General features: G+C 48.5%; 1 protein-coding gene across 1 annotated transcript in view; it reads right to left on the bottom strand.

The window, feature by feature from the left end:
- Window positions 1-337: 337 nt before the first annotated feature.
- The window catches only part of LOC138579599 (cytochrome c oxidase subunit 6A, mitochondrial-like), a 207,647-nt gene continuing 184,207 nt past the window's right edge, over window positions 338-23,777 (bottom strand). Inside the window, exons 2-3 of the mRNA XM_069649865.1 lie at window positions 20,259-20,401; window positions 338-611 (exon numbers count right to left, since the gene is read on the bottom strand). Of these exons, the coding sequence (XP_069505966.1) occupies window positions 516-611; window positions 20,259-20,401 (239 nt within the window). The 3' untranslated portion in view covers window positions 338-515. The remainder of the gene's footprint in view (window positions 612-20,258; window positions 20,402-23,777) is intronic.

Genomic DNA, 23,777 nt, shown 5'->3' with positions numbered 1-23,777 from the left:
TGCGGAGTAATATCAAAAGACTGAATAATTAAAAACCTGTCTGCTTGAGATCGAGTGATGCACAGCAGGGGTTGTGTTCATGCAGTCTCCCCCAGAATGGGAACTGTCACCAAAAACGTTCACGTTGTCTGGTTGAAAGGCCTACGAAATGGGTACTTCTCATAGAGAGCTACAACCCTGCATTTCTGACATATCCACAATGAAGGGAGCATGGGGACAATACACACACACTTGAAGCAGTCCTCCTCTGGGATGATGGCATCAAGGGGGTGGGTTCCAATGAAAATGTTAACACATCACTGTTATAGCTGAAGCAAGAAAGAAGTGAGACAAGAAATAAGAGTAACAGTTTTATTAATATAGTCTTGTTGATACATGTTCTTGGACATTTTGTGAGGTCTCTTCTCATGCATTTTCTTTTCTGGCTGGTGCTCGCCTATCGTCTACAGGAACGGAGGGATCCACTGGATTTCACTGCCCTCCAGTTCATGATTGAGCCCACAAGACAGCCATGTTCAGGGCCCATGGTGCGAGTCTTCGTAGCCGGTCGGGAGAGGGTTGGCATGTGGGTTATGGAAGAGCGAGTGATTCCCATCTCCCCAAGGAAACCGCTGAAAAACATGAGAAGGTTAATTGTGTTCAGATGCCCATGTTAGCCAGTGTACCTGATTTCACTGGAGAACCCTTCTCCTCATTTATCTCTGCTTCTATCACCATCTACCATCCCTCATTACAGACGCGAGTCTCTTGCACCCTGCTAATACTTGCTGCTATCGCCGTCAGCCATCCCTAATTAAAGACCTGAGCCACTTGCACTGCCTTATACCTGCCGCTATCGCTCGCCGTATGCTATCTCCCACTACAGACATGATCCACCTTCACCCCTCTTAAACCTGTTGCTCTCACAGTCTGCTACCCCATTACAGACCTAAGTTCCCAACGCTACTTATACCAGCTTCTATCGCCGCCTACCACCCAAAATCACACACAAGCCCCCTGCATCATACTTTTAATTGCTGCTGCCGTCACCTGTCATCCAGCAATACAGACCTGAACCCCCTGTACACCACTTGTATCGGCTGCTAGAACTGCCTGCCATCCCTAATTACACACAAAATCCCTAACACCCCAATTATACCTGCTGCTTTCCAGAATTACACACAAGCCCCCAGAACCCTACGTATGCATGCTGTTATCACTGCCTGCCTTCCGGAATTACATGAATGAGCTCCCTGCACCTCACTTATACCTGCTGCTATCCCTTCAACCACCCCTCATTACAGACCTGAGCCTAGCGCCCCTCTACCTAATGCTAACATCCAGCATTACAGACCTGAGTACCCTGCACCCCACTTATACCTGCTGCTATCGCTGCTAGCCATCCTCCATTACAGAACTCAGCCTAGTGCAGTCCATTGCTGTTATCGACGCCTGTCATCCAGCCTTACGAACCTGAACCCCCGCACCCTACTTACATTTGCTGCTATTGCTGCAGGTCATCCAGGATTACAGACCTGAGACCCCTGCATCCCATTCACACCTGCTGCTATCACTGCCTGCCAACCCGCGTTAAAGACCCGAGCCTCCTGTACCACACGTATGCCTTCTATTGCTGCCAGCTACCCCCCATTAGAGACCTGAGCCCCGTGCACCTCACTTATAACTGCTGCTATCGCTCCAGCCATCCCCCATTAAAGACCTGAGTTCCCTTCTCTCCATTAATACCTGTTGCTATAGCCACCTGGCATCCAGCCGTACCAACCTGAGCTCCATGCAGCCCTCTTATAACTTCTGCTATCGCCCTCTGCCATCCCTTATTACAGACCTGAAGACCCTTCACACAATTTACACCTGCTGCTATCGCTGCCTGGCATCCCGCATTAAAGACCTGAGCCTCCTGCCCCGCACATATACCTGCTACCATCACTGCCTGTTTCTCGAATTATATACGTGAGCCTGCTACACCCCACTTTTACCAGCAGCTATTGCCACCTGTAATCTGGCATTACAGAACTGACCCCTCTGCACCTCATACCTGCTGCCATCGCTTATTACTGTCATGAGCACCCTGCAACCCACTTATACCTGCTGCTATCGCTGCCTGACATCCCCCATGACATAACTGACCCCCCCTCCTGTACCTGACTCATGACCTGCTGCTTTCACCGCCTACCGCCAATGAGTCATTGCATGCCTAAACCCCATTCAACCCACACTAATCTGCAGTCATCACTGCATTTGGTCCTCAAAGAAAGATTTGAAGTCCCTCCTCATACACCGAGCTGCTGTTATTGTTTTTTGCCATATTTCATAACATACCTGACCAACCCTGTCTCAGCTCAGGGGCAACGTGCTCGCCTTGGAAGCAAGACGACGCTAAGCAACTCAGGTTCGAACCCCGGGTCTGCGCTTAGAAACCTCTGGGTATTAAGCGCGTTATAAATAACGTAGTAGATCATCGATCTCCCATTTCCCAATTGACCTCTTTTTGCACCACATAGTCCAGCTGTTTTGGACCCTTGCCACAGAACTTTGCTTTCGTCATCCCAGGTAGGCCCGGCTGTTATCAATTTGTACAGTCCCCCGCCGCCGCCTCGGTGCCCGTGTTGCCGGACCACCCTCTCCAGTGAGTTTGCCGGCTCCACTGGGCCAGAGCGTGCCTCCAGGATCGGAGAGAGGAGGCGCTGGTCCCAGGAGCTGGGAGGAGACGCCGGAAGACCCTCGGCAACCAGAGATACCTGGAGGAGTGCTGGGCGACAGTGGCCGCATACCCTGGAAGGTGAGCGGCGGGGGAACAGACAGACACCAAAATAATTAAAGGAATCTTTCTGCCTAAACAGTTTGTTAGTGGTGACTGCATACCCATATACAGGAAGCAAACAACACCAAACCTACATCAGCGGCCAGTGTTACTTTGGAATCCCAGAGGCGTCACACTCTACCCCTGGAGACACCCATGAGTGGAGCCAGATGGCAGCTATGCATCCCGAACTATTGTTCCTTTGTAATCCGTGAGGTTTCACACTGTCCCCTGGAGACACCTGTGAATGGAGCCAGTTGGCAGTACTTTTCTCCCCTACCCTGTCCCCCCAGTGAAGGAGCAGATCCCCCCCAAACACGGGGGGGCGACGAACAGTGATAAAAAGGGGGAACCCACCCACATTTTTCCGCAGAGGCATCTTTGGGAGCAAGGCAGACGGAGACAAACCATTCTATGACTATTAACATTTGGGGTCCATATCAGGCATTGAAGCCGCTTAGCATGACATGGTGAGAGGGCAACAAGGAATATAGTACAGTAGGGACAGCCTCCGGAGGGCTGACAGCGCTAGCAATGACTTGAAAGAAGGAAAGTGCCAAGAAGGCAGGCGGGCAGACCAGAATGGAAGCCTACACGACAGGAGGGGAAAAAGAACATGCAACAACGGACAGAGGGGGAGGAGATGGGAATCCAGCGCCAGGCAGGATATCGTGAGAGAAAATCAGGAAGCCAAAATCCAGCTGGAGCAAAAAATAGATGCAGTGGGGCTAGATGTAGGACTCCTAGGGCATGATCTATGTAAAGTCTCTTCGAGAGTCACAGAGGCGGAATACCGTATCTCGGTGGTGGAGGATGCAGTGGGCCCTCTAACTGGAGACGTGCAAGCCAGACTTCGCAGAACGGAGCAGGTAGAGAATAGAAGATGCCAATAGGAGGTCCTGTAGAAGCAACCTACGCCTAAGCGGCCTACCAGAAAGAGCTGTGGGGTCCTCAATGGAACTGTTCCTGGAAGCATGGATTCAAGAATGGATGGGAATGCAAAGTCTGTCAAAGCTTTTCTCCATAGAACAGGTCCACAGAATTCCGAGCAAAAAACCACCCCCAGGGGCGCCACCTAGACAGCTCATCGCCAAGTTGCTCAATCACAGAGATAGAGATGTAATTTTGCACGTGGCCAGGAGGAAGGGCCCACTGGAGTACAATGGAGCGAAGATTGCCATACTTCACAAAAGCAGTTAAAAAGGCTAGGCAATCCTTTGACGCCGTACACAGGAAGCTCTGGGCAAAAGGAATTAAATATGCCTTGATTTTTCAGCAACATTGAGAATAAGCAGCCCACAGGGAGTACGCATCTTCACAAGACCTGCAGAAGCATGGGACAGGGTGGAGGCGGCCACTTCCTCTGCAAATGAACAGCTGCTGAAACCAGCCAAGAGTATGACATGGAGACGAATCATGGGAAAACACTGCAAAATGAGACAGGCAGTGCTTGCCGGAGAAGCCCCAATAGATAACAGACTGACCCTTGAATCCGGTGGCCGACAGCTGAGACACAACGGAAGAGCATTTGAAGATAATGGAGAAAGATCAGGTTTAGGAAAAGTAATGTAGCACCATGGACTGAAACCTGGCGGTGGGGCAGAGCAGCCACTACGCACAGCCCCCACGATGAACCTTGGTTTTAGTTGTGGAACTGGGATGAACAAGAAGGAGTATTGGTTGAGAAAGATGCTTCAGGTTGGGGTGAAGTATAGGGTTGGGGGAGGAGATGGGAGTTGGGAGATTATCAGGGGGAGGAAAGGGAGTTGGGAGGAGTTGAAGTTGGTTGTCATGTTATTAATGCACAATTGTGGATGGAAGCGACCAACACCACCTAACAGGGTGTTAACACCACATGCCCTAGGCAAGTAAACTACAATATGACTGATGGGGAAACGTAGAACAATTAAGTGCTTGATGCGGAAGGTCAATGTCCTTCTTGACAAAATTAAGAGCGGATTGGTGACCCGTTACATACGGAATCTGAAAGCAGAATTGATACTACTAAAAGAAACCCATTTGATGGGAGCGATGCATATTCTTTTAGGGAAAGGCCAATATACAGTGGTAGAGCATGTGGGGTATAAAGTGATAGAGACGAGGGGTGGAGGGAGATATGTTGTGGTCACGGGTGACCTGTGGGGAGAATCGGTCTTAATTGCTAATGTGTATGCCCCTCCTCCGCAACAGACAGATATGCTAGCAGAAATACAGGGAGCATTAGCGGAACATGGGGCTAACCTCACCATAGTTGGAGGGGACTTCAATGATGTCCTTAACAGGGGGATGGATGGGTGGTTGCAGGGGCGGGAAAGACCCAAGGGTAGGGATAGCATGAAATTAGCAACATTCATAGAAGCAACAGAGCTGCAGGATGTGTGGAGAGAACTACATCCCGTTGAGCAACAATTCTCGTTCCACTCTGGTGCCCACAACTCGATGTCTGGCTGGACTACCTGTTGCTGCCCTGCATATCGCTTGATAGAGTAACGAATGCACAATATTTGGCCAGAGGGCTCTCGGACCATGATCCGTTATACATTAAAATTGAAAGGAACTAAAGGGTCGGGCGTGGCGAGTGGAGACTTAATGCCTATTACCGAGGAAATGACAAAATCACTTGAACAGAGGTACAGTGGACAATAGCAGCACGTTATGGGAAGCATATAAGACCGTGATTAGAGGGATAGCGCAGTGTGCGGTAGGGCCACATAAAAGGGATGGGAGAAACTACAGGTGAAAGAAGACGAAGTGGCTGGGGCAGAGAGGCGCCAAGTACAAGCACACACTGTAGAAACAAAAAGGGCCTTGCATATAGCTCTTACGGCATATAGGGTGGCGGCGATGGATTAAGCCCGCAAAGCTTACTGGGCTACACGAGCCAGGGTGTACGGACTGGGGCTCAGATGCTGGCCTGGCTAGAGAGGAGAGAGGAAGGTGTAAGGTGGGTGAGAACCATTACTGATGGGATGGGGGAATACTCGGAAGGGGACGAGATAGCACAAGCCTTTGCAGAATACTACCAGACGCTCTGCAAGGAGATACCATGGCCCTCACCCACGTAGATAGACAGATACTTGACGAGGATAGCCCTGCCAAGCCTGGGAAAACAGTCACGACCAAACTTAGACAAAAATATAACAAAAGAGGAGGTCTTAGCAGCAATAAACAGTCTGGAACAAGGGAAAACACCCGGACCAAATGGAATCCCGGTGGAATTCTGTAGATGTGTGGGGGAAAAGGTGGGTGAACCCATGCTGGGAATGTTTCAAGACAGTCGGGAGAAGGGGGAACTCCTGAAGGACCTGAGGACAGCCACCATTGTGGTCATTCATAAAAAGGGGAAGCCTCCAAATGAAAGTCCTTCATATCGGCCCATCGCGTTACTGGACGTGGAGGCCAAAATACTGGCAAAGGTTCTGGCTAACAGACTGCACCAATTGATAGGTGAGTTAATACATTCAGATCAGTGTGGCTTTCTGCCTAGGAGAGCTACCGGGGTGAATTTGAGAAGGATATACATTGCATTGGCACTCTCAGAATTACTAGAAAGGCCCTCACACGGTAATGACGCTAGATTCCGACAATTCCTTGGTCTCAGTAGGGTGTAATTTCCTCTAGGCGATGATGGCCAGGATGGGATTGGGACCCAATTCCTTGGCGTGGGTACAGCTACTCTAAACACGACCACTGGCTCGGGTGAAGGTCAACGGCCATACATCTTGCACGTTCCTGCTGCAGAGGGGCACCCAAAAGGGCTGCTCACTATCACCCCTGTTGTTCCTTAATGCGATTTAACCATTAGCACAGAGAAATAGGGTAGACCCACTGATTCAAGGCTTTTACTGGCATGAGGAATGGGAGTACAAGATCTCCCTGTACACAGACAATCTCATATACTTGGGGAACCCGGGAAGATATGGCCTGAGAATAATAAAAACATTGCGGGAGTTTGGGTGGTACTGCAGAGTTAAAATTAACTGGGACAAATCCGTGATCATGCCAGTAATAGGTGGGAAAGCTGCAATACAGACGGGCTATCCCCTGCGGGTGGACGAAGAAGTGTTCAAATACTTGGGGATACAAGTGTATTGGGAAGCGGGGAAATTCCTGGAAGGCAACCTCGACCCATTAATCTTTAGATTAAGGGAGGATGCCAAACATTGGGCTACATTGACAGTAAAAATGCTAGGGTGAGTTAATCTGCTCAAGATGCTGGCACTTCCCCGGCTGTTATAAATATTACAAAACACTCTTGTGTGGAAGGGCGCTGCTGTCGGAGCTGTCAGGGCCCTGACCAACATTGTGTGAGTTGGCTCTGCTCCCTTTCCAGCACAGGAAGGAAGTGCTGCCTTAAAAGCCCTGCGTCCAAGCTCTTGCGGCGTAAGCCCGCTGTGTGAAAGGGCGCTGCAGCCTGGGCAGTCTGGGCTTCCATGGTAAAGGAGGCCCAATTGGAGCAACCAAAGCCACTGTTGCGGCGCCATCGAAAAGGGCTGAACAAAGTCAGCTCTACACGTGCCCCAGCCGCCTTGGATGGTAGGCAGTACACGTAACCTGCCGAGCCTGGTAGAGTGAAAGCACTACATGACTAAAGGCAAGTGTTGGAGTGGGAAGTGCGAGGAGTGACTCGCGCTATGCCGTGGGGGGGTGTTGCCTCGACTTTCACACTTTCAAACTTCCCAATACTTCCCTATATTTCCTTATCAGACTGCTTGCTGGTGATGCGTCGCCGACTGTGGCTTGCAACCACTTGCAGGCTTGTTTAACAAAGTTATTCACTGTAGTGACTACCTTACTCCTAGTCCATAGTCCCCTTTCCTCTGTACTTGTGGGACATTCCGTCCTTCGGGACGGGACCGGAGCACTTTTGTCAAAAAGCATCAAAAATGAAAATGTTTGTCCACCTCTTTTTACGTAGGGTACCGCACACGGCCGTAACCCCACCCCCCTGAGCTCCACCCCGCGCATCGCCCTTCAGTCCTTTTGTATCAACAGGTCTGCAACCATTTAAGCAATAGAGGATACTTATTAGAGGGGACGGCGGGCGTGCATATGAAAGAAATGGGACTATGGACTAGGAGTAATGTAGTCACTACAGTGCTTAACTTTGTTATACTCCTACGTCCCTTTTCTTCCATACTTGTGGGAGATTCCCAAGCACTCCTCACAGGTAATATGGGTGGATGGAAACTCCTTACTGAAAAAGGTTTTTAACAACAGCCTGGCCGAATTGAGCATCAGCCCTGGAGCTCAGGTCCAAGTAGTAATGCTTACAAAAAGCAGATGGGGAAGCCCATGTAGTCGCTTTGGCAATGGTTTCCCAGGGAACATATTTTTGGAAGGCAACAGCAGCCGCTTTGCCACGTACAAGATGGGCATGAATGCCCTTCAGAGATTGAAGGCCCTGAATGGTATACGCCTCTGACATACAGGAGGCAATCCAACGGGAGATAGAAGCTTTTGAAGCAGGTTTCCCTTTTGGGTCTCCGAACATAACAAAGAATTGGGAGGAGCCCGAGTTCAGTTGTTCTGTCCAGATAGAACTTCAGACCTCGTCTGACATCTAAATTATGTAATACTCTCTCGGCATCTGAGGCCGGGTTCGGAAAAAAGACAGGTAATGATATAGATTGATTCAAATGAAAATCAGTCCCTACTTTAGGAAGGAAAGAAGTATGAGTGCAGAGCACAACCTTGTCCTTATGGAAGGTGAGGAACGGATGTTCCACAGACAAAGCTTAAGGCTTGCTTACTCGCCTTGCCGAAGTCATTGCAATTAGAAATGCAACCTTCCATGAAAGGTACTTTATATCCACCGTAGCCATTGGTTCAAATGGTTTATGGCATAAGGAGTTGAGGACCACATTTAAATCCCATTTTGGATGAGGATTTCGTACAGGTGGAAAAAGATGTAATAGACCTGCGAAATGCCTTTTAATGACTGGTGTTGTCAAAGAAAAGGAACTGTTGTCAGTGGACAGGTAGGCGGAAATAGCAACAAGTAAGTCCTACAAGACTAGACATGAATGCCTGAAGCTGTCAGATGAGATATGAACGAGATAACAGTGTCAATCGTAGCATGTCTGGGGTTCAGCTGCTTAGCTAAACACCAGTGGCAAAACCGGAGACACTGCTCCTATACTGAGACCTTATAGAGGGTTTCCTGGCCGCTTGGATAATGCGCAAATTGTCCTCCGACAAGATAAACCGGGCTAAGGTTTTGAATTCAGGAACCAGGCCGCCAAGCTGAATGATTGTGGGGAGGGGTGCCACATCTGCTGATCGCACTCATGAAGCAGGTTGGGAATCAACAGCAGTCTGATCAGAGGACAAATCGACAGATGCTGAAGTTCGGAGAACCAGAATCTGGCTGGCCACCACGGAGCTATGAACAGGAGAGTGCAATTCGTTGTATTCCTGAGCCTGCCAAGTGACCGATGAATCGGAGGAAGAGGCGGGAAGGGATAGGCCTTCATGTTGTGCCACGGAATTTTGAAAGCGTCGCCTAGGGAGGAGGCCCCAAGGTTGTTCCTGGATGCATAAAGAGGACGTTTCCTGTTTGTAGAATCCGCAAAAAGGTCCACTTCAGAGTGCCCCACTATGGAAAGATGGTGGAGAGGACCTCCGTGTTCAGTTCCCAATCGTAGCTGGCCACTGTCTGTCAGCTGAGTGAGTCTGCAGTCACATTGAATTGACCCGGAATGTGTACCGCCAGTAGCCAAATGCTGTGCTGGATGGCCCATTCCCAAATCTGAATGGCAGGGTTCACAAGAGGTGGTGATTTGGTGCCACCCTGCTTGTTGATATAAAACATCGACACTGAGGTATCCGTGTGGATGCAGACCACCCTGTTCGTGATGGACGGTTGGAAAGCTTTCAGCGCTAGAAAAACAGCCAGGAGTTCCAAATAATTTATATAAAACTGCCTGTCCTGCAGCATCCACAGAATAAAAACCTGGAGATGATCCCGCGTTGTGCCCCACCCCAGAAGGGAGGCGTCTGTGGTAATCGTCACTTGTGGGCAGGGCTCCTGAAATGAGGCCCCCCACTGTCAGATTGTTGGTCGAAGACCACCATAGAAGGTCCGCCATCATGCAGGATGGAACTGGGATCATCTTGGAATCCGAGTCCAAAGCCTGACACTAAGAGCTCCGAAGACCCAGCTGCATACGCCTCATTTTGAGACGCGCAAGAGGAAGAGCAAGTACGCACAAAGCCATGAGGCCAAGAAGTCTCTGGAAACACCAAGCTGTTATGTGCTCTGACTGGATGAAGAGATAACACGTGGCGAATATATCCGCAATCCTGTCTGCCGTCAAATACACCCTGGAGTCGATCGTGTTCCAACGGAAACCCAGGAAAATCAGGTCTTGGGATACTGTCATGGAAGATTTCCGCCAGTTCACTGACAGCCCAAGATGGAACAGGAGCTGGAGGAGGGACTGGAGATTGCTCGAAGCCTTCGGTGGACAAGGGCTGCGTAGGAGCCAGTCCAAATACGGATATACATGAACACTCTGTAGTCGAAGGAAAGCTGCAATGACCGACATCAGCTTCATAAAGAGATGCAACGCCGAGCTGAGACCAAAAGGGAGCACACAGAACTGGGAAAGCTCCCCTCCAAGGGAGAACCGCAGATATTTTCGATGCAGCCTCCATTTCAGGATGTGCATATACGCGTCCTGAAGGTCCACTACACTGAGCCAGTCGCCCTTCCGAAGAGAGGATTTTATTGGGCAAGGTGTGATCATCTTGAATTTCTCTTGGGGAAGAGAAAGGTTGAACTGGGAAAGGTCGAGAATGGTGCGCAGGCCAGCCTGGTTGGGTTTGGGCACCGCAAACAGACGAGTAGAAGCCCTCCCCTTGTTCCCCAAGGGCAACAGGTTCCACCGCCCTGAGGTCTAGAAGCTTCTGAACCTCGGCTCTGAGGGATGGTGTTCCGATCTGTTGGAAGGGAGGGTTGAAGGGTGGGGTAGGAGGGAGGGTCAAGCAAAAGGCCGCCCAAGCGATGGACAAAACCCACCCGTCTTCAGTGATGGTCTGCCACGCCTCCAGATGAGACAAGATTCGCTCTCCCACTGGAGTCTCGTGCGACCGACAAAAAATATAATTTTGCAGATTTGTCCGCAGGGAGACTACCTGCTCCTACAGAGGAGACTGATGGGTGAGAGAAAAACCGACCACGTTGTTTTCAACGGGTGCCGCCAACTGGCGGTTCAGTTCTGCGCACCCGGCGGTCCTGAAAACCCCTGAAGCCAGAGAAGGATTGAGATTGAGACCCTGACCTCTGTGTATAAGGGGCCTTAACTGGGACCTTCGCAAGGACCGACAAAGATTTGGTGGTTTGGGTGCTCGCCTTGGTCTTTGTAAGTTCCTCATCCGTAGAAGAATGAAACAATTCCCTGCCGTCGAAGGGAAGGTCCAGAGCTTTATCTTGCACCTCCTTCAAAAACTTTGTTGCATGGAGCCATGCCTGGCGGGAGGTGTCAATTCCCACCATAAGGCCTCAAGCTGAGGTATCCACAAGGTGTGCCGCAGCTTCTAGCAAATCTTGTGCCTACACCCTGGCATCCGACAAACCGGCTTTGAATTCATCTAGCCTATCCGCAGAAATACACTCCTTAAAATCAACCAACCTCTTCCACAGCCTCATATTAGCTGCAGCCAGGATGAGCTCGGTATTTGCTTGACAAAGTTGGAGTGCTGAGTTGGCAAAGACTTTCTTGCACAAGGAGTCCAGAATCCTGTCTTCCTTGGACAGAATCTGAGCCACATCCGTTGAGGTCTCAGAGGCCGGCTTGGACTGAAGCGTCACCTCAGCTACTGCCGTCGAGGAAGGGAGCGCAGAAGACGCCAAGGCTATCTCCTCAGAGGTGTGGAGCCTGTAACGGGCGTAAATTCTCTTATTGATATGTAGCCCAGTGTGGAGCTTATCCCAGACCTTACGGGCCTCAGCCAAAACATCCTTCTGCAACCGCCAGGGTGGAAGGTGGAGCCAGAGGTTCAGGGTAGATTTCCTTGAAAAAACCCTTAAAATACTCCTTCATGCGGTCAGAGCGCACGAGCCTCTGAAATTTCCCGAAAAATACATTCTCTGACGAAGGTTTAGGCGCTGGGGCAGGCAGAGGCCTCTCATATCGGGCATACCCCCACGAACGCAATGAGGATGCTTGCCAGGAAGGCCCACCACCAATCGGGTCAGCATAGACCAGTGGAACAGAAGCAGGTGGAAGCGAGATAGTATGAGGCAGCGGCATTCGAGCACGCCAGTCATAAGAAGGGCGGAACGTTGGCAGGGCCGGTAACAGAGGAGTTACGGTTTATGACCACCCTCTTTGCCCCCTCGACAGAACCGGTATCACCGCGTCCCTGAGTGCGGGAATGCTGAGGAATCACAGACAAGACCTTCAGAGCAGGTCCCTCGGTTTTGTCGGTACAGACCTTAGCCTCAAAAAGAGGAACCTCGGGTTTCCTCCCGGTACGTGTAGCTCCCTCGTGAGGGGCCTTAAGCCATGGCTCGGTACAGAAAGCTCCAGAAAAGGAGGCCTCAGGGCGTACCCCGGTGTCTGTGTGGAAAGCTCCAGAAACGGAGACCTCGGAGCGAACCCCGGTCTCCAAAGCCACAGATTAACTGGGCTGAAGTTGACAGGTGAACCTCGGAACGTTGTCCGGTCTTGACAAGTCCATCGCGGGAACCCTCTGAGAAAACTCTGGTACGCATATTAGGCCTGCGAGGCACCTCAGGGGAACCCCTGGTGGTAGATCTGCTCAAGCCCCTGCCGGACCTAGAAGACCCCGGGAAGGAGTCCCCCAGCCTGGGCATCCTAAAAAGTAAGGAACTTACCGGGCGTCTCTTCTTTTCGTAGATGAAAAGCTGAAGATGAGGTAGAGGAACACGCTGAAAAACCTCCTCCCACCGAAGAAGACGGTGCTGGAGTGCCCGGACAGAGAGGAAATCGCAGTAGAAACACGAATCCCAGCAATGGTCCGGACTGAGACGCTCCAAGCAGAGAGAATGGGGATCCGCCCCAGCGAAGAGACATTCGCATGAAGAACAGGATACATATCCCAGACACTCCGGCATAGACAGAGGACTGAGCGAACGCAGAACCGGAGCAGAAGAGAAGGACAACGGGAACAAAAAAATCTTTCCCGGTAATGCAGGTGCGTCCAGCCCCGACCGCGCTGAGAAAAGGACTGAAGGACGATGCACGGGGCAGAGCTCAGGAGGGCAGTGTTATGGCTGTGTGCGGTACCCGCGTAAAAAGAGAAGGACAAACATTTTCATTTTTTATGCTTTTTATGCTTTTTCACAAAAGTGCTCGGGTCCGAAGGACGGAATGTCCCACAAGTATGGAGGAAATGGGACGGGACGTGTGAGTATACCCATTCCAGGTGGAAACAGAGGGTACGAGACAGGCTCTGGCTGCCTCCTGAGCTATCAGGCGTGCCCTGTCTACACTACCTTGCCAGGGATTTGCTTGGGATGCTACCCTGCCTTGCCATATGCCACCTTATGGAGGGAATCCTCACATGATGCATTTAACTTTTACCTGATGGTCTATTGGTTGTTGGCTATTGCTGGCCTTCCAATTCCTGGAGGTCTACAAGTAGCGACTAGCAGTGACACTCCCACCATAACATTTTGTGTATCCTTGTGTGCTCCACCAATTGCTGCTCAAAATTGTTGCACCAATTTAACCAACTTTAGCATTTTAAGCATTTCAAGCATTTTACATTTTAAACACTTGCATTATTTTTTTTCTTATTTATATTGAACTATTTAATTATTTAATGTTGTGCTAAGTTAATTGCTAAAACCGTTGTGCATAGTATATTTCTTATCCTCACCACTGGACTAACATTGTTAAACCGAAGGCTGAAGGCATGATTTCAGGGGGAGGGGGACAGACCAAAATATCTTGGCTTTTTAAACTTATAAACGTGGTTAATATGGTAATCACTGAAATTAAGGTTTTTTTTGGATGACATTGATGGTCCTGAGCAATGGCAAAAAAAAGAAGGGGGGCAAGGGTGGTGTCAAATTCAGCCTCAAACTGGTAGCAGGAGATTTTGGGGACTTGATCACCTGTGAAATTTTGCCCGAAAAGGAGAAGAGGGTGGTGGGCTCTAACACGCATATTGCAAGGGTGGATCATATGGCGCCTTTTAAAATTCCCCTCACTTCTACCCAGGAGGGGGGCCGGAAGTTTGTGCTTTGTGCAAAACAGTTAGGCAAAGATCCAGGAGCACTTCCATTAAGTATTGTGGAGACCCATTCCCCCGCCCCCATGAAGGAAGGTGCAGCTTTCGGGGTGAGTGGGGGTATCAATACTAGCATTGGAGCATTGGGAGGGAATGTGGACCGTGGAGGGCGACCTGCTCCAACCCCCAATGGCCCCCTCCTGGCCCCTCCTGAATCTCTCGATCAGCTTGATGCCCCCCCAAATGAAATCTCAGAATGGGAAACATAGAGGCCCCATGGAAGCTGGTAGCTCGACGAAAAAGGGGTAAGTGGAAAAAATGTAGACCACCCCTATTGGAGAAGCAATCTATTAAGAGGGGGCCACTTCTCCCAGCTCCCGGGAAATTAGAACTCAGACAGATTTGCAAAATCCAGTCCTGGAATCTATTAGCCATGACCACAAACATAAGCCCTCCAGAGAATCTGGCAACCAACTCAGTCAACCAGTGTATCCCATTGGTGGAAGTAGCTTTGGCCAAGATCCTTGGCAAACAGCTGAGCACCATCATGGAAGAATTAAAGGTGCTTAGGGGACTGATCGTTCCACTGGGGATTAATCTGGAAGTCCTTGGGCCTGCATTGGAGGCTAGTGGCCACCCCATCAATGGGACAAGCAAGAGGGATTGACTTGCGTGCCATCCCCCCTATGGGTATAAAGATCGAGGTACGCTCTCAGCAATTCTTTGAATCTAACCTCAGACACGTGGCTGTATCCCCCAACAACCCAATTGTGTGTCCCATATTATGGGGGAGGTTCGGGGGAAGGAGCCTTGTTGGCCACTATAGGTGGCATAGCCATTACTCCGGACAACACCCCTGTTTCCGACCAGCTGGATTGACTATTGGGGGACGGACCAGAGGTGGCTACCCCCCTAAGATTTATTTCCAGGAATATAGCCGACTTAAATCAAGTGACCATTGATCCGGCTTGGTGTAACTTCATTAGGGGATATCAGGTCCTACTGTTCCAGGAAACGTGGGCTATGGACCCAGTTGCCTTCCAGGGCTATGTGACCATCACAATTCATGCCACTAAAGGCCATAGTGGGCTCCAGATTTAGTATGATGTTAGGCTTGAATGGGAAGTGGTATCTGTTGACACAGGTTCTGCGGATCTCCAATTAGTGGTTGTGACTTTAGAGGGGGAGCAATTTTTGCTCTTCAACTTATACATCAGGCTGAGTGTGAACAAGGGCTTGGAGACCCTATTGAAATTACATGAATTGCGCAACTCTGATACTCGCCTGATTTTGAAAAGCCACTTTATCTTGGTGGCTGGGGACTTGAATTTACAAGTGGAACCTTTTGCAGTAACAGAAGATCTCTGGGAAGATCAGGACCTTGCACGGTCTATTCCCCAATACTGTCTGTTCCCCCCCAAAAGATTTCTCAAAGCGGCATTAGAGACAGCATGCATTATTGCCAGCTTGAGTCTTAGAGCATGCAGGGAGCATGGTCCGAAGGGAGCCTCTCACGTCGACCTCATATTCATTTCGGCCAGTCACTGGCCAATAACCTGGAACCTATCATTCATAGGATGAAGAGTGACCATAAACACTTGTCCCTCTCCTATTGCATTACACCCAGTGGAACTCCGGGTGCGGGGTGGGGGGGGGGATGCGAACAAATAGTGGTCGAGGGTCACACTAGGTCATCGATAAAGTGGGCAGAGTGGACCGAGAGAGGCATAAAGGATGAGGCGTATGCGGCAACAGTGGGAAACCTGGGCAATATTTGTAAAATTGGCATACCAGCATCTTCCATAATCGCAGAATTCCAAGATTCTGGGCAAAAAACGGATACCTCGACAAATGCAAAGACCAAATGTAGGGCCATGGCTAAAATAAATTCTTGGTACAATGTCGAATGCTCTAGATCAAAAAAAGACCTAGGGCCTCATTACGAGGTCGGCGGTAAGGGGTGAACGGCAACGGTAAGGGTGCCGTTTCCGTTAACCCCTTACCGCCGCATTACGAAGCCCCTTAGCGGGTCCCGCTAAGGGAGCTTGGTTTTACCAGGCGCCCTTAGTGGGAGCCGCTAAGGGACCAGGTAGCTAATAATGGGCCTGCTATTAGCGGGCTCGTTAATAGCTCCATCCCCATTCCCATTGAGCCCTATGGGGGCTCGAATGGGAATGGGGAATGGTTCTCAGAATGGGGATTTACCGGGTCCTCCAAGGTTGGTCCCTATTCCGAGAACCCGGACCCGGAATGCGGTAAGGGGGTAGCCATGGTGCTAATAGCACCATGGCTACCTCCAACTTCGTCATGAGGCCCCTAGTGTTGCATGTTACAACTCCAAGACCTGTGGACAAAGGGGTACTACAACAACTGATGCATAATCACAAAGCACTTTAGCGTGCAACGAAAAAAAAACACATGCCCACGCTTTTTGGGCCTCCCTTCGTGAGGCAATGGAAAAAAGGGACATAGTGTGGTTCTAGAAGTTGGTTTCCCTGAGTAAGCTGGATGGCAGCTAGTCTCTACAATGCTGTATCTCGGGTGCTGTCTAGCAAAGGTATTTTTCAAATCTGTATGCAGCCCCGGGAAGGCACAATGTGTACCATATCGCTGTTGAACTGGATGCAATTCCCCCAGTAGCATTGGCTATAACACTTAAGGAAGTGGAAGAGGCACTGGGTTCACAAAAAAAGGGGAAAGCGGCTAGGCCCGATTTGATCCCTTTAGATTTCTATCGGGATGAAATGACCATCTGGGTCCCAATTCTATGTAGAGTATTCAACGCTGCCATTCGAGCCAAGGAAATCCTGCGATCCTAGAGGGGAGCCACAATAGTACCCATACATAAAAAAGGGCCCAAAGACCACCCCAAAAATGATTGCCCCAATCGCCCTACAAGACTGCACCGGGAAAACATTTTGCAAAGTCCTGTTGGGAAAATTGCAGAAATGGGTGGAGTACACAAGACTTATCAGTAATGCCCAGGTGGGATTTCGAACTGGTCGAGGCACTGCGGATCACTGCTTTTTGTTGACTCTACTAATCCAGAAATACACAAAATTATAAAAAATTAATTTATATGTCATTTTTCTGGATCTCAAAATGGCCTTTGATTCTGTGCCAAGAGCATTATTATGGGTCATTCTGAAGAAGCGGAAAGTCCCGAAAGAACTACTCTGCACACCTAGGCCACAGTGCGATATGGTCTGGGAGGGGACCAGACTGATCACTTCGAAGTATTGAAGGGTGTTCGCCAGTGATGCGTTCTGGCTCTGGTTATTTTCCCGTTTATACATCCAGGAAATTGTGGATTCATTGGAGGTAGGTGCCCTGGATGCCCCAAAATCGGGTAAAAAAAATGGCCTACCGTATTTTTCGCGGATGACGTGGCCATTCTCGCCACTTCTCCAGCTGAGCTGAGAGTGGCACTTAACATCTTCTCAGCTAAATGTAAGGAGCTTGGCCTTGAGCTTAATGGCACCAAAACTAAAGTTATGGTCTTCAAACCCCCCTTTCAAAGACCTGCCAGGTGAAGATCAAGGTTGATGGCCTCGTATTGGATCAAGTTAGGCAATTTGATTACCTGCGTATTAGGTTCAACGAGGGGGCTGGGGTGGTCAGACCAACTTGTTAAATCCAAGGTAAATCTAAGTAAATATAACGGGACTATTCGTTCTTTTTTTACAGGCCATGGTAGGTGGGCAATCTCACCGGCACTAGAGCTATTTGATAAAGAAGCATTGCCTGCGGCACTCTATGGTGCAAAGATTTGGGGCTGTGCAAGTACAAAAATTAGATCTCATGTTGAGAACAATTTCTTAAAGAAGTTATTGCTCTTGCCTAAGAACGCTCCAACCTCGTTGATCCATTTGGAACTCCAAATTTTGCCTCTAGCCGACTTGATTGCCCCCTTTATTGGGTGAGACTTTGGTCTACCCCTAGTCTGGCCCCCTATAGAGATGCTCTATGGGATTTTTTGCAATTGAAAGGCGCAAAAAACCAGGGCTCGGTCCTCCATGTGAAAACAGAGTTGTGTGCGTTGGGTGCTAGACATTTTTGGGAAAAGCCTAGTGAGTGTCGTCCTTTACTTAGGGCCGACCTTAAGACAACTGCCAAACGCAACGCTTTCAGGAATCTAGAGATTTAAAGGTATACCTTGAAAAATGGCCCAGTGTTTCTCCTACCCAACTCTTTGGGGAATTGCAAACCATTTTTAGATGGAATACATGCCCCTTAAGAGCGCTCCCTATATGTTCGTTTCAGGCTGGGCTTTTTGCACACAGCTTATTATACTTGTGAATGGTCCTTACACAACTCTGGTGTATGTCCTCCTATAACCAAGCAGATGAAACGCTAACTCATTTCATGTTGATATGTCCAATCCTAATGGAACCTCCTCCTAGTTGACATGGAGCTAAGAAATACAAGGGAAGCAATGCAGTTCCTCACTATTACACTGGAGTGGATATTAGTATTTGCTTCAACTAGGTATTTTAACGGGGCTTGGCTCCTAAGAAGCAAGTTGATGGGCATTGAGTCATTGTAACCATAGATCACCCCTGAGGCTGCGAGCTTGCTCTACTCTTGAGGCCTAAACTTAATTTCATTGAAGTTCTTTTAACTAGCATCACTTGTTTTTAAGAATCTTGTGGTTTTACTTTGAATTAATGCTTTGTGGTTTTCATTGAATTTTATGTCAATTGAATGTGAATGTAGTAACTGTGATTGTAATGTTTTGTGCTAAAGGACCACTCTGAATAAAGCTATTAAACAAAATATTACAAAACACTCCAATGCGGATACCCAAAACACAATTCGATGTGATCAATGCCCTGATGAGGGAGATTAGATAAGGTAATAGGAACCCACGCATAACCATGAATACACTGACAAGATCTGTATGGGAACGAGGGTTTGGACTACCCGACATTTAGAATTATTACTTGGCAGCCCATCTGATAGCTGCAAACTAATGGCTTTTTGGGAGGAAGAATCTCTCGCATACAAGACTCGAGATAGTATCCATGCAAGGAATGGACCACATGCAGATACTCTATGTGAACCCAGGGTGGCGCTGCCTCCCCCCCAGCGGGTCAGAGACGGGTGCAAATACAGGAAGAAACCACAACAGCTATGGGATAGAAGGAGAAGATAACTAAGTGGCAGCCACTGTGGGGAAACCAGGGACTTAAGGAGATCTGTAAATTAGGGTACCAATCGCGATGGGTTGAGGTGGGAATTAATGAAGTGGGGATGTGATCGAGAACAATGGGCTGATGTCGTTCAAGGCTAAGAGAGAAGCATGGCCTGGCCCCTGAATAAGCATGTACATATCTGTGATTGACACATGCTATGATGGCACGATTCGGGGACGATTTTGACCTTTTGGAGCAATGTCCCTTGGAAATCAATCTTTTCACAGATGAGCAGGAGGAGAAAGGGATTTCCAGCTATATCAGGCCATTAATAACTTTACGGCATACCGACTCACACAATTGAAGGGCAAATGGGAAAGCGATCTCAGGACCCTAGAAAGTGAGGAATGGGTGGAGGCAATGGTGGATACAAGGGAGACAAATGTATCTGCACGGATGAGACTGATACAGTACAATATACTGCACAGGGTGTATTACTCGAGGGATAGATTGTACAGGATGCAGAGAGCCAAGAGCAACTACCGCCTTAAGTGCGGGGTGCAAAGGGCACCTTTCATCACCTGCTCTGGGAGTGCCAATTGTTCTCTGAACTATAGGACAAGGTTCTCGATAAACTGTCAAGAGTGCTAGGTAGCGCAGTACCTAAATATCCCAAAATGCTACTACTGCACACCAGTGGGGAATACGATGGGAGCAGATGGGAAAGCAAACTGATCTCAATAGCTGCAATGGTGGTTGTAGCAGTAAAGTGGTGATCCAGACAAATGTCCACGATGGGGACCTGGAAGATAGGTATGGAACCCTTTCTTAGTATGGAAGAAATAACATATAGGAACAGAACGTTGCAAGGGAAGTACCTGAACATTTGGGGGAAGTGGGAGCAGGTTATGGGGTAATGCCAATGCAGACATGGAGCGCTGGGAAGGCAGGACTGGATTTGGAAGGGTAGGGGAATGGGTCAGGCTAGTTATGAAAGGGACGGGTGGCACGAGTGAAATTGTGTATGTTGGTATTGTTTTGTTTAGTTGTTTATTCATGAAAATGTCAATAAACAGAATACATTCTACAGTCCCATATTTCTGACCGCAATCGCATACCTTGGTGCGGATCCGGAGGTGGTGGTACGGTTTGAACTCTGGAGGCTCATGGGGGTGGTTCTCCTTTTTGAGCCATGCATTGAGCATGCAGATGGCCACGCCGGGTAATGCCACCACGAAGGTCAAAACCTTCCACGTGCGACCTGCTCAACAAACAAAAAACCCATGATTAATTAGCAGATTCTTAAGTAATATGACTGAGCAGTAAAACTGTGTGAAAATACTTCGTCAGATTTCAAAACACTCCTTGATAGGTGTGTCTGCAGATTAATGCTTTTCCGAACATTATGAGCAGTTTGCACACAATGTTTCAGGTGATAGGAGCTAAAATAGGACAAATAGGATATGAGTGGTCACATTTTGGAATCAGTCTTGTTAGGCAGAGCAAGAGGTTGCTAGAGCAGTTGAGAGAATAGGCTTTAGTCGAGGGAGAGCAAGCAAATTAACAGGTTTAAGTTGAGGGACAAAAGTAAAATAGGATTTAGTTGAGCAGGTGGTGGAAAAGTCAAACATGATAGGGCATCTTTTTGTGACTACTTGATACTACATCCGAGTAAACACTCTCCATGACATAAAACAAATAACATCTCTTGTGAAAGTGAGAAGAACAACATCCCAGACTTGTTTAGAGGCAGGCAGGTGATTCCATTCAGTGGCTATAAAAAGTCTTTTAACTCTTTGGTGGCAAGAAGAGATTATATTCAGTGGCTAGAACTAAGTGTGCCTTTTTTGGGACATGTATAAATACTAGCAAGTGTTAAAGATGGCCTCAAGAACACACCAACTCTCGAAGACTGTTTGAGGATCTTTATTTGAATTTTTAAATCAGGTCTCACTGAGGACCGTCCCTCTCTCTCTCCCGTGGGGTTTTCCTGCCCTGGCGTACCTCGATCTGTAACTCCTACTTTCTGTGATCTGACTGGCTACATGTGAGGACCTAAAGGTAATCAATCACCTTGTCACCTTCTCTATCTTCTCTATCTAGCTGTGTCTGGGTATTTCTGTGCGGGTCCTAACCAGAGTCCCACAAAGACTAGGAGATGTTAAGAGAGGGTGCCGGTCTCACTTAGCCTTGCCCTTTCACTCCCTTGGAGTTACCTCCCAGATCCTTATTTTCTTCCTCCTCGTTCTACTCTCCTCCCTGCTCTTCCCCCCACTCTCCTCCTCTCTGTGTCCCACTCTCTAGCCTTCTGGGTATCCCCCTTTACTTTGCCTAGATAACGTTCCCTATACTTACTGAGTCTTCCTCCACTTCGCCCGACATTCACTTTGCCATACGTTTACTCCTTCATGCCTTTGCTTCATCTCCATCGTCACATTGCGAAGCTGGTAATGAATGTGGTTAAGGTTAGCTAATGGTTAGGGTTGGGGCTAAGGGGAGCAGGGGATAGAATATGGGGTAAAACATAAGGGGGGTGGCTCACGGGGTCACTCCCTGCAATGACAAAGTGAATGCTAGGAGAAGTGAAAGACAGGTGACATAAAGGTATGGAGAAATAAATGTAACTAAGTGAATGTGTGGCAAAGGGAATGCAGGCGAAGTAAAGACATACATCCATCCCTCCAATGTTCTTTGGTCTTACTGCGCTCTACTACTTTCTCTGCTCCACTGCACTACTCTCCACTCAACTGCCCTTCTCTCTCCACTCGATTTCTACAATGCACTCCACCCTCCTTCTCGAGGTCATTTTTCATTCACTCTCCCATTAACCTGGCACACTCACTCGCACATACAGCCCCAACTCATATCCTTAATATCAGTCACTCACTTTGCTCAACATATACGCATTCTCACAGCCAAGAACCACTTTCTCTAACCAACCAATCACTCATCTTGCACATGCTCTTTACAATTCTCCTTCATACTCTGCAGCACTTGCCTACCTCCTCTTGATCTCTCGGTGTCCCTCCTCCTCCTCTGACCTCACACGAGAAACCCACACTGCCTGGTTTCCTATGTCCAGCTTTATACTCCTCCTCCCCCTCCATTGGTCCTTGTGCCAACCTGCTTTCCCGGGTCAATAGCTATCCTGTTTCTCCAGCAGGGACGTGGTATACAGGTGCGAGGCTTTAACATGCCAGTGTAGTCGTACCCCCTCCTCCAAGGGTCATCTGGAGTTCTGCAATGGTAGCCTGTGAAACACATAATTAGTCTTAAAGTTCAAATCCGTTTAGTCTCTAAATGCTGGGCCTGCCGGAGTTCTGCAATGACAGTCCCTCTGCAAGTTCTTTGGTGTGTGCTTTGGAGACTCTGGGTTACCGATTCACAGGCGCACTGCTCCCCTGTCTGGTTGCTATCTGCCAGCTCTCTCACTGGTGGATCGTGTGTCCTCTTCCGCCGGAAGGAATTATGGATTTTGCGGTACTAGAAAAGAAGAAAACAGACACTGGCGATCATTTTATATGGAAAGTAAGGGGTGACAACAAGTGTTACTTGGCATTTGTAGCCAGGCACAAGTAGAAGGGACAGGGCTTGGGCACTTCAAACTCCCACACCCCACCTCTGGGTCAGGCCTCCTGCCCCAAGTTGAGAGAGGTCCTCATCCCCTCTTGGCAGGGTCAGATCCCTGACCCAGTCACAGAAAAAATAGAAAAAGTCTTAGAATTCTTTCTGACGGGAGGAGATTAGATTTAGTGCCTGGAACGGAGTGTGCCACCTTTCTGTGATGAAACAAAATACTAGTAGTGAATAGAAAACCTCTTACAATTCTTCGGAGGTAGATGATTTACATTACGTGGTAATAACCGAATGAACCATTTTTTGTGACAAGATAAACTACTAGTAGCAACTAGAAAGAGTCTTAGAATTTTTTAAGGCAGTCGAGGATTGAATTCAGTGGCTTTAACTCACTGCGCAAAACAAGTGTCAACATATTGTGGATAAGGAAAAGTGACCATTTTGAGTGCTAATATGTCTGGCGAACCTAAACATGTAATTGGAAGAGGGATTCATGCAGAGAAAGTTTAGTCCACTGTCTCTAGAATAGAAGGGAGGAAGAAGTTGCAGATTTTATCTACTGACGACTTGGGAGAAAAAACAAACAACGTATCAGTGGAGGATATGTGAAGCTCCTGATCTCCCGTTCCAATACTGTGCTCATCCAAAGATGATGAGTCTGAGAATAATGTTGATAATGATGAGCATCAATAAGGTGACCTTTCGGAGTCCAGGTCGTTGCACATAATTTTGGATTAAAGTGAAACAGAGGAGCAGAAAGAGGAGAACAATACTGTTGTTGCAGAGAAAGGAGGTAAACACAAAGCTACTCTTCCATGTATGTACAAGGTCTTTGAAAGACAGCCTGTCAGATTTGAAAGTGCAAAACATCATCATGTAGCAGCCACAACACTAACTCTCCCACCACAACTGCCTCCGGATGACACATTTTCTTGGTCCAGAAAAGTACAAAATATGGAGGTTCTTTATAATACATGACAAAGAACTACAGCATCTCGCCACCTGCACGTTGTACAAAAAAACTGTCAGGGAAAGGCCAAACCTAAGTTTGGTATCACATG

Source organism: Ambystoma mexicanum, chromosome 3p, assembly GCF_040938575.1.
Source record: "Ambystoma mexicanum isolate Mex_15411 chromosome 3p, UKY_AmexF1_1, whole genome shotgun sequence".
Lineage (NCBI taxonomy): Eukaryota > Metazoa > Chordata > Amphibia > Caudata > Ambystomatidae > Ambystoma > Ambystoma mexicanum.
The sequence above is the reverse complement of the archived record's forward strand: the minus strand, read 5'-3'. Positions and strand labels throughout refer to the sequence as shown.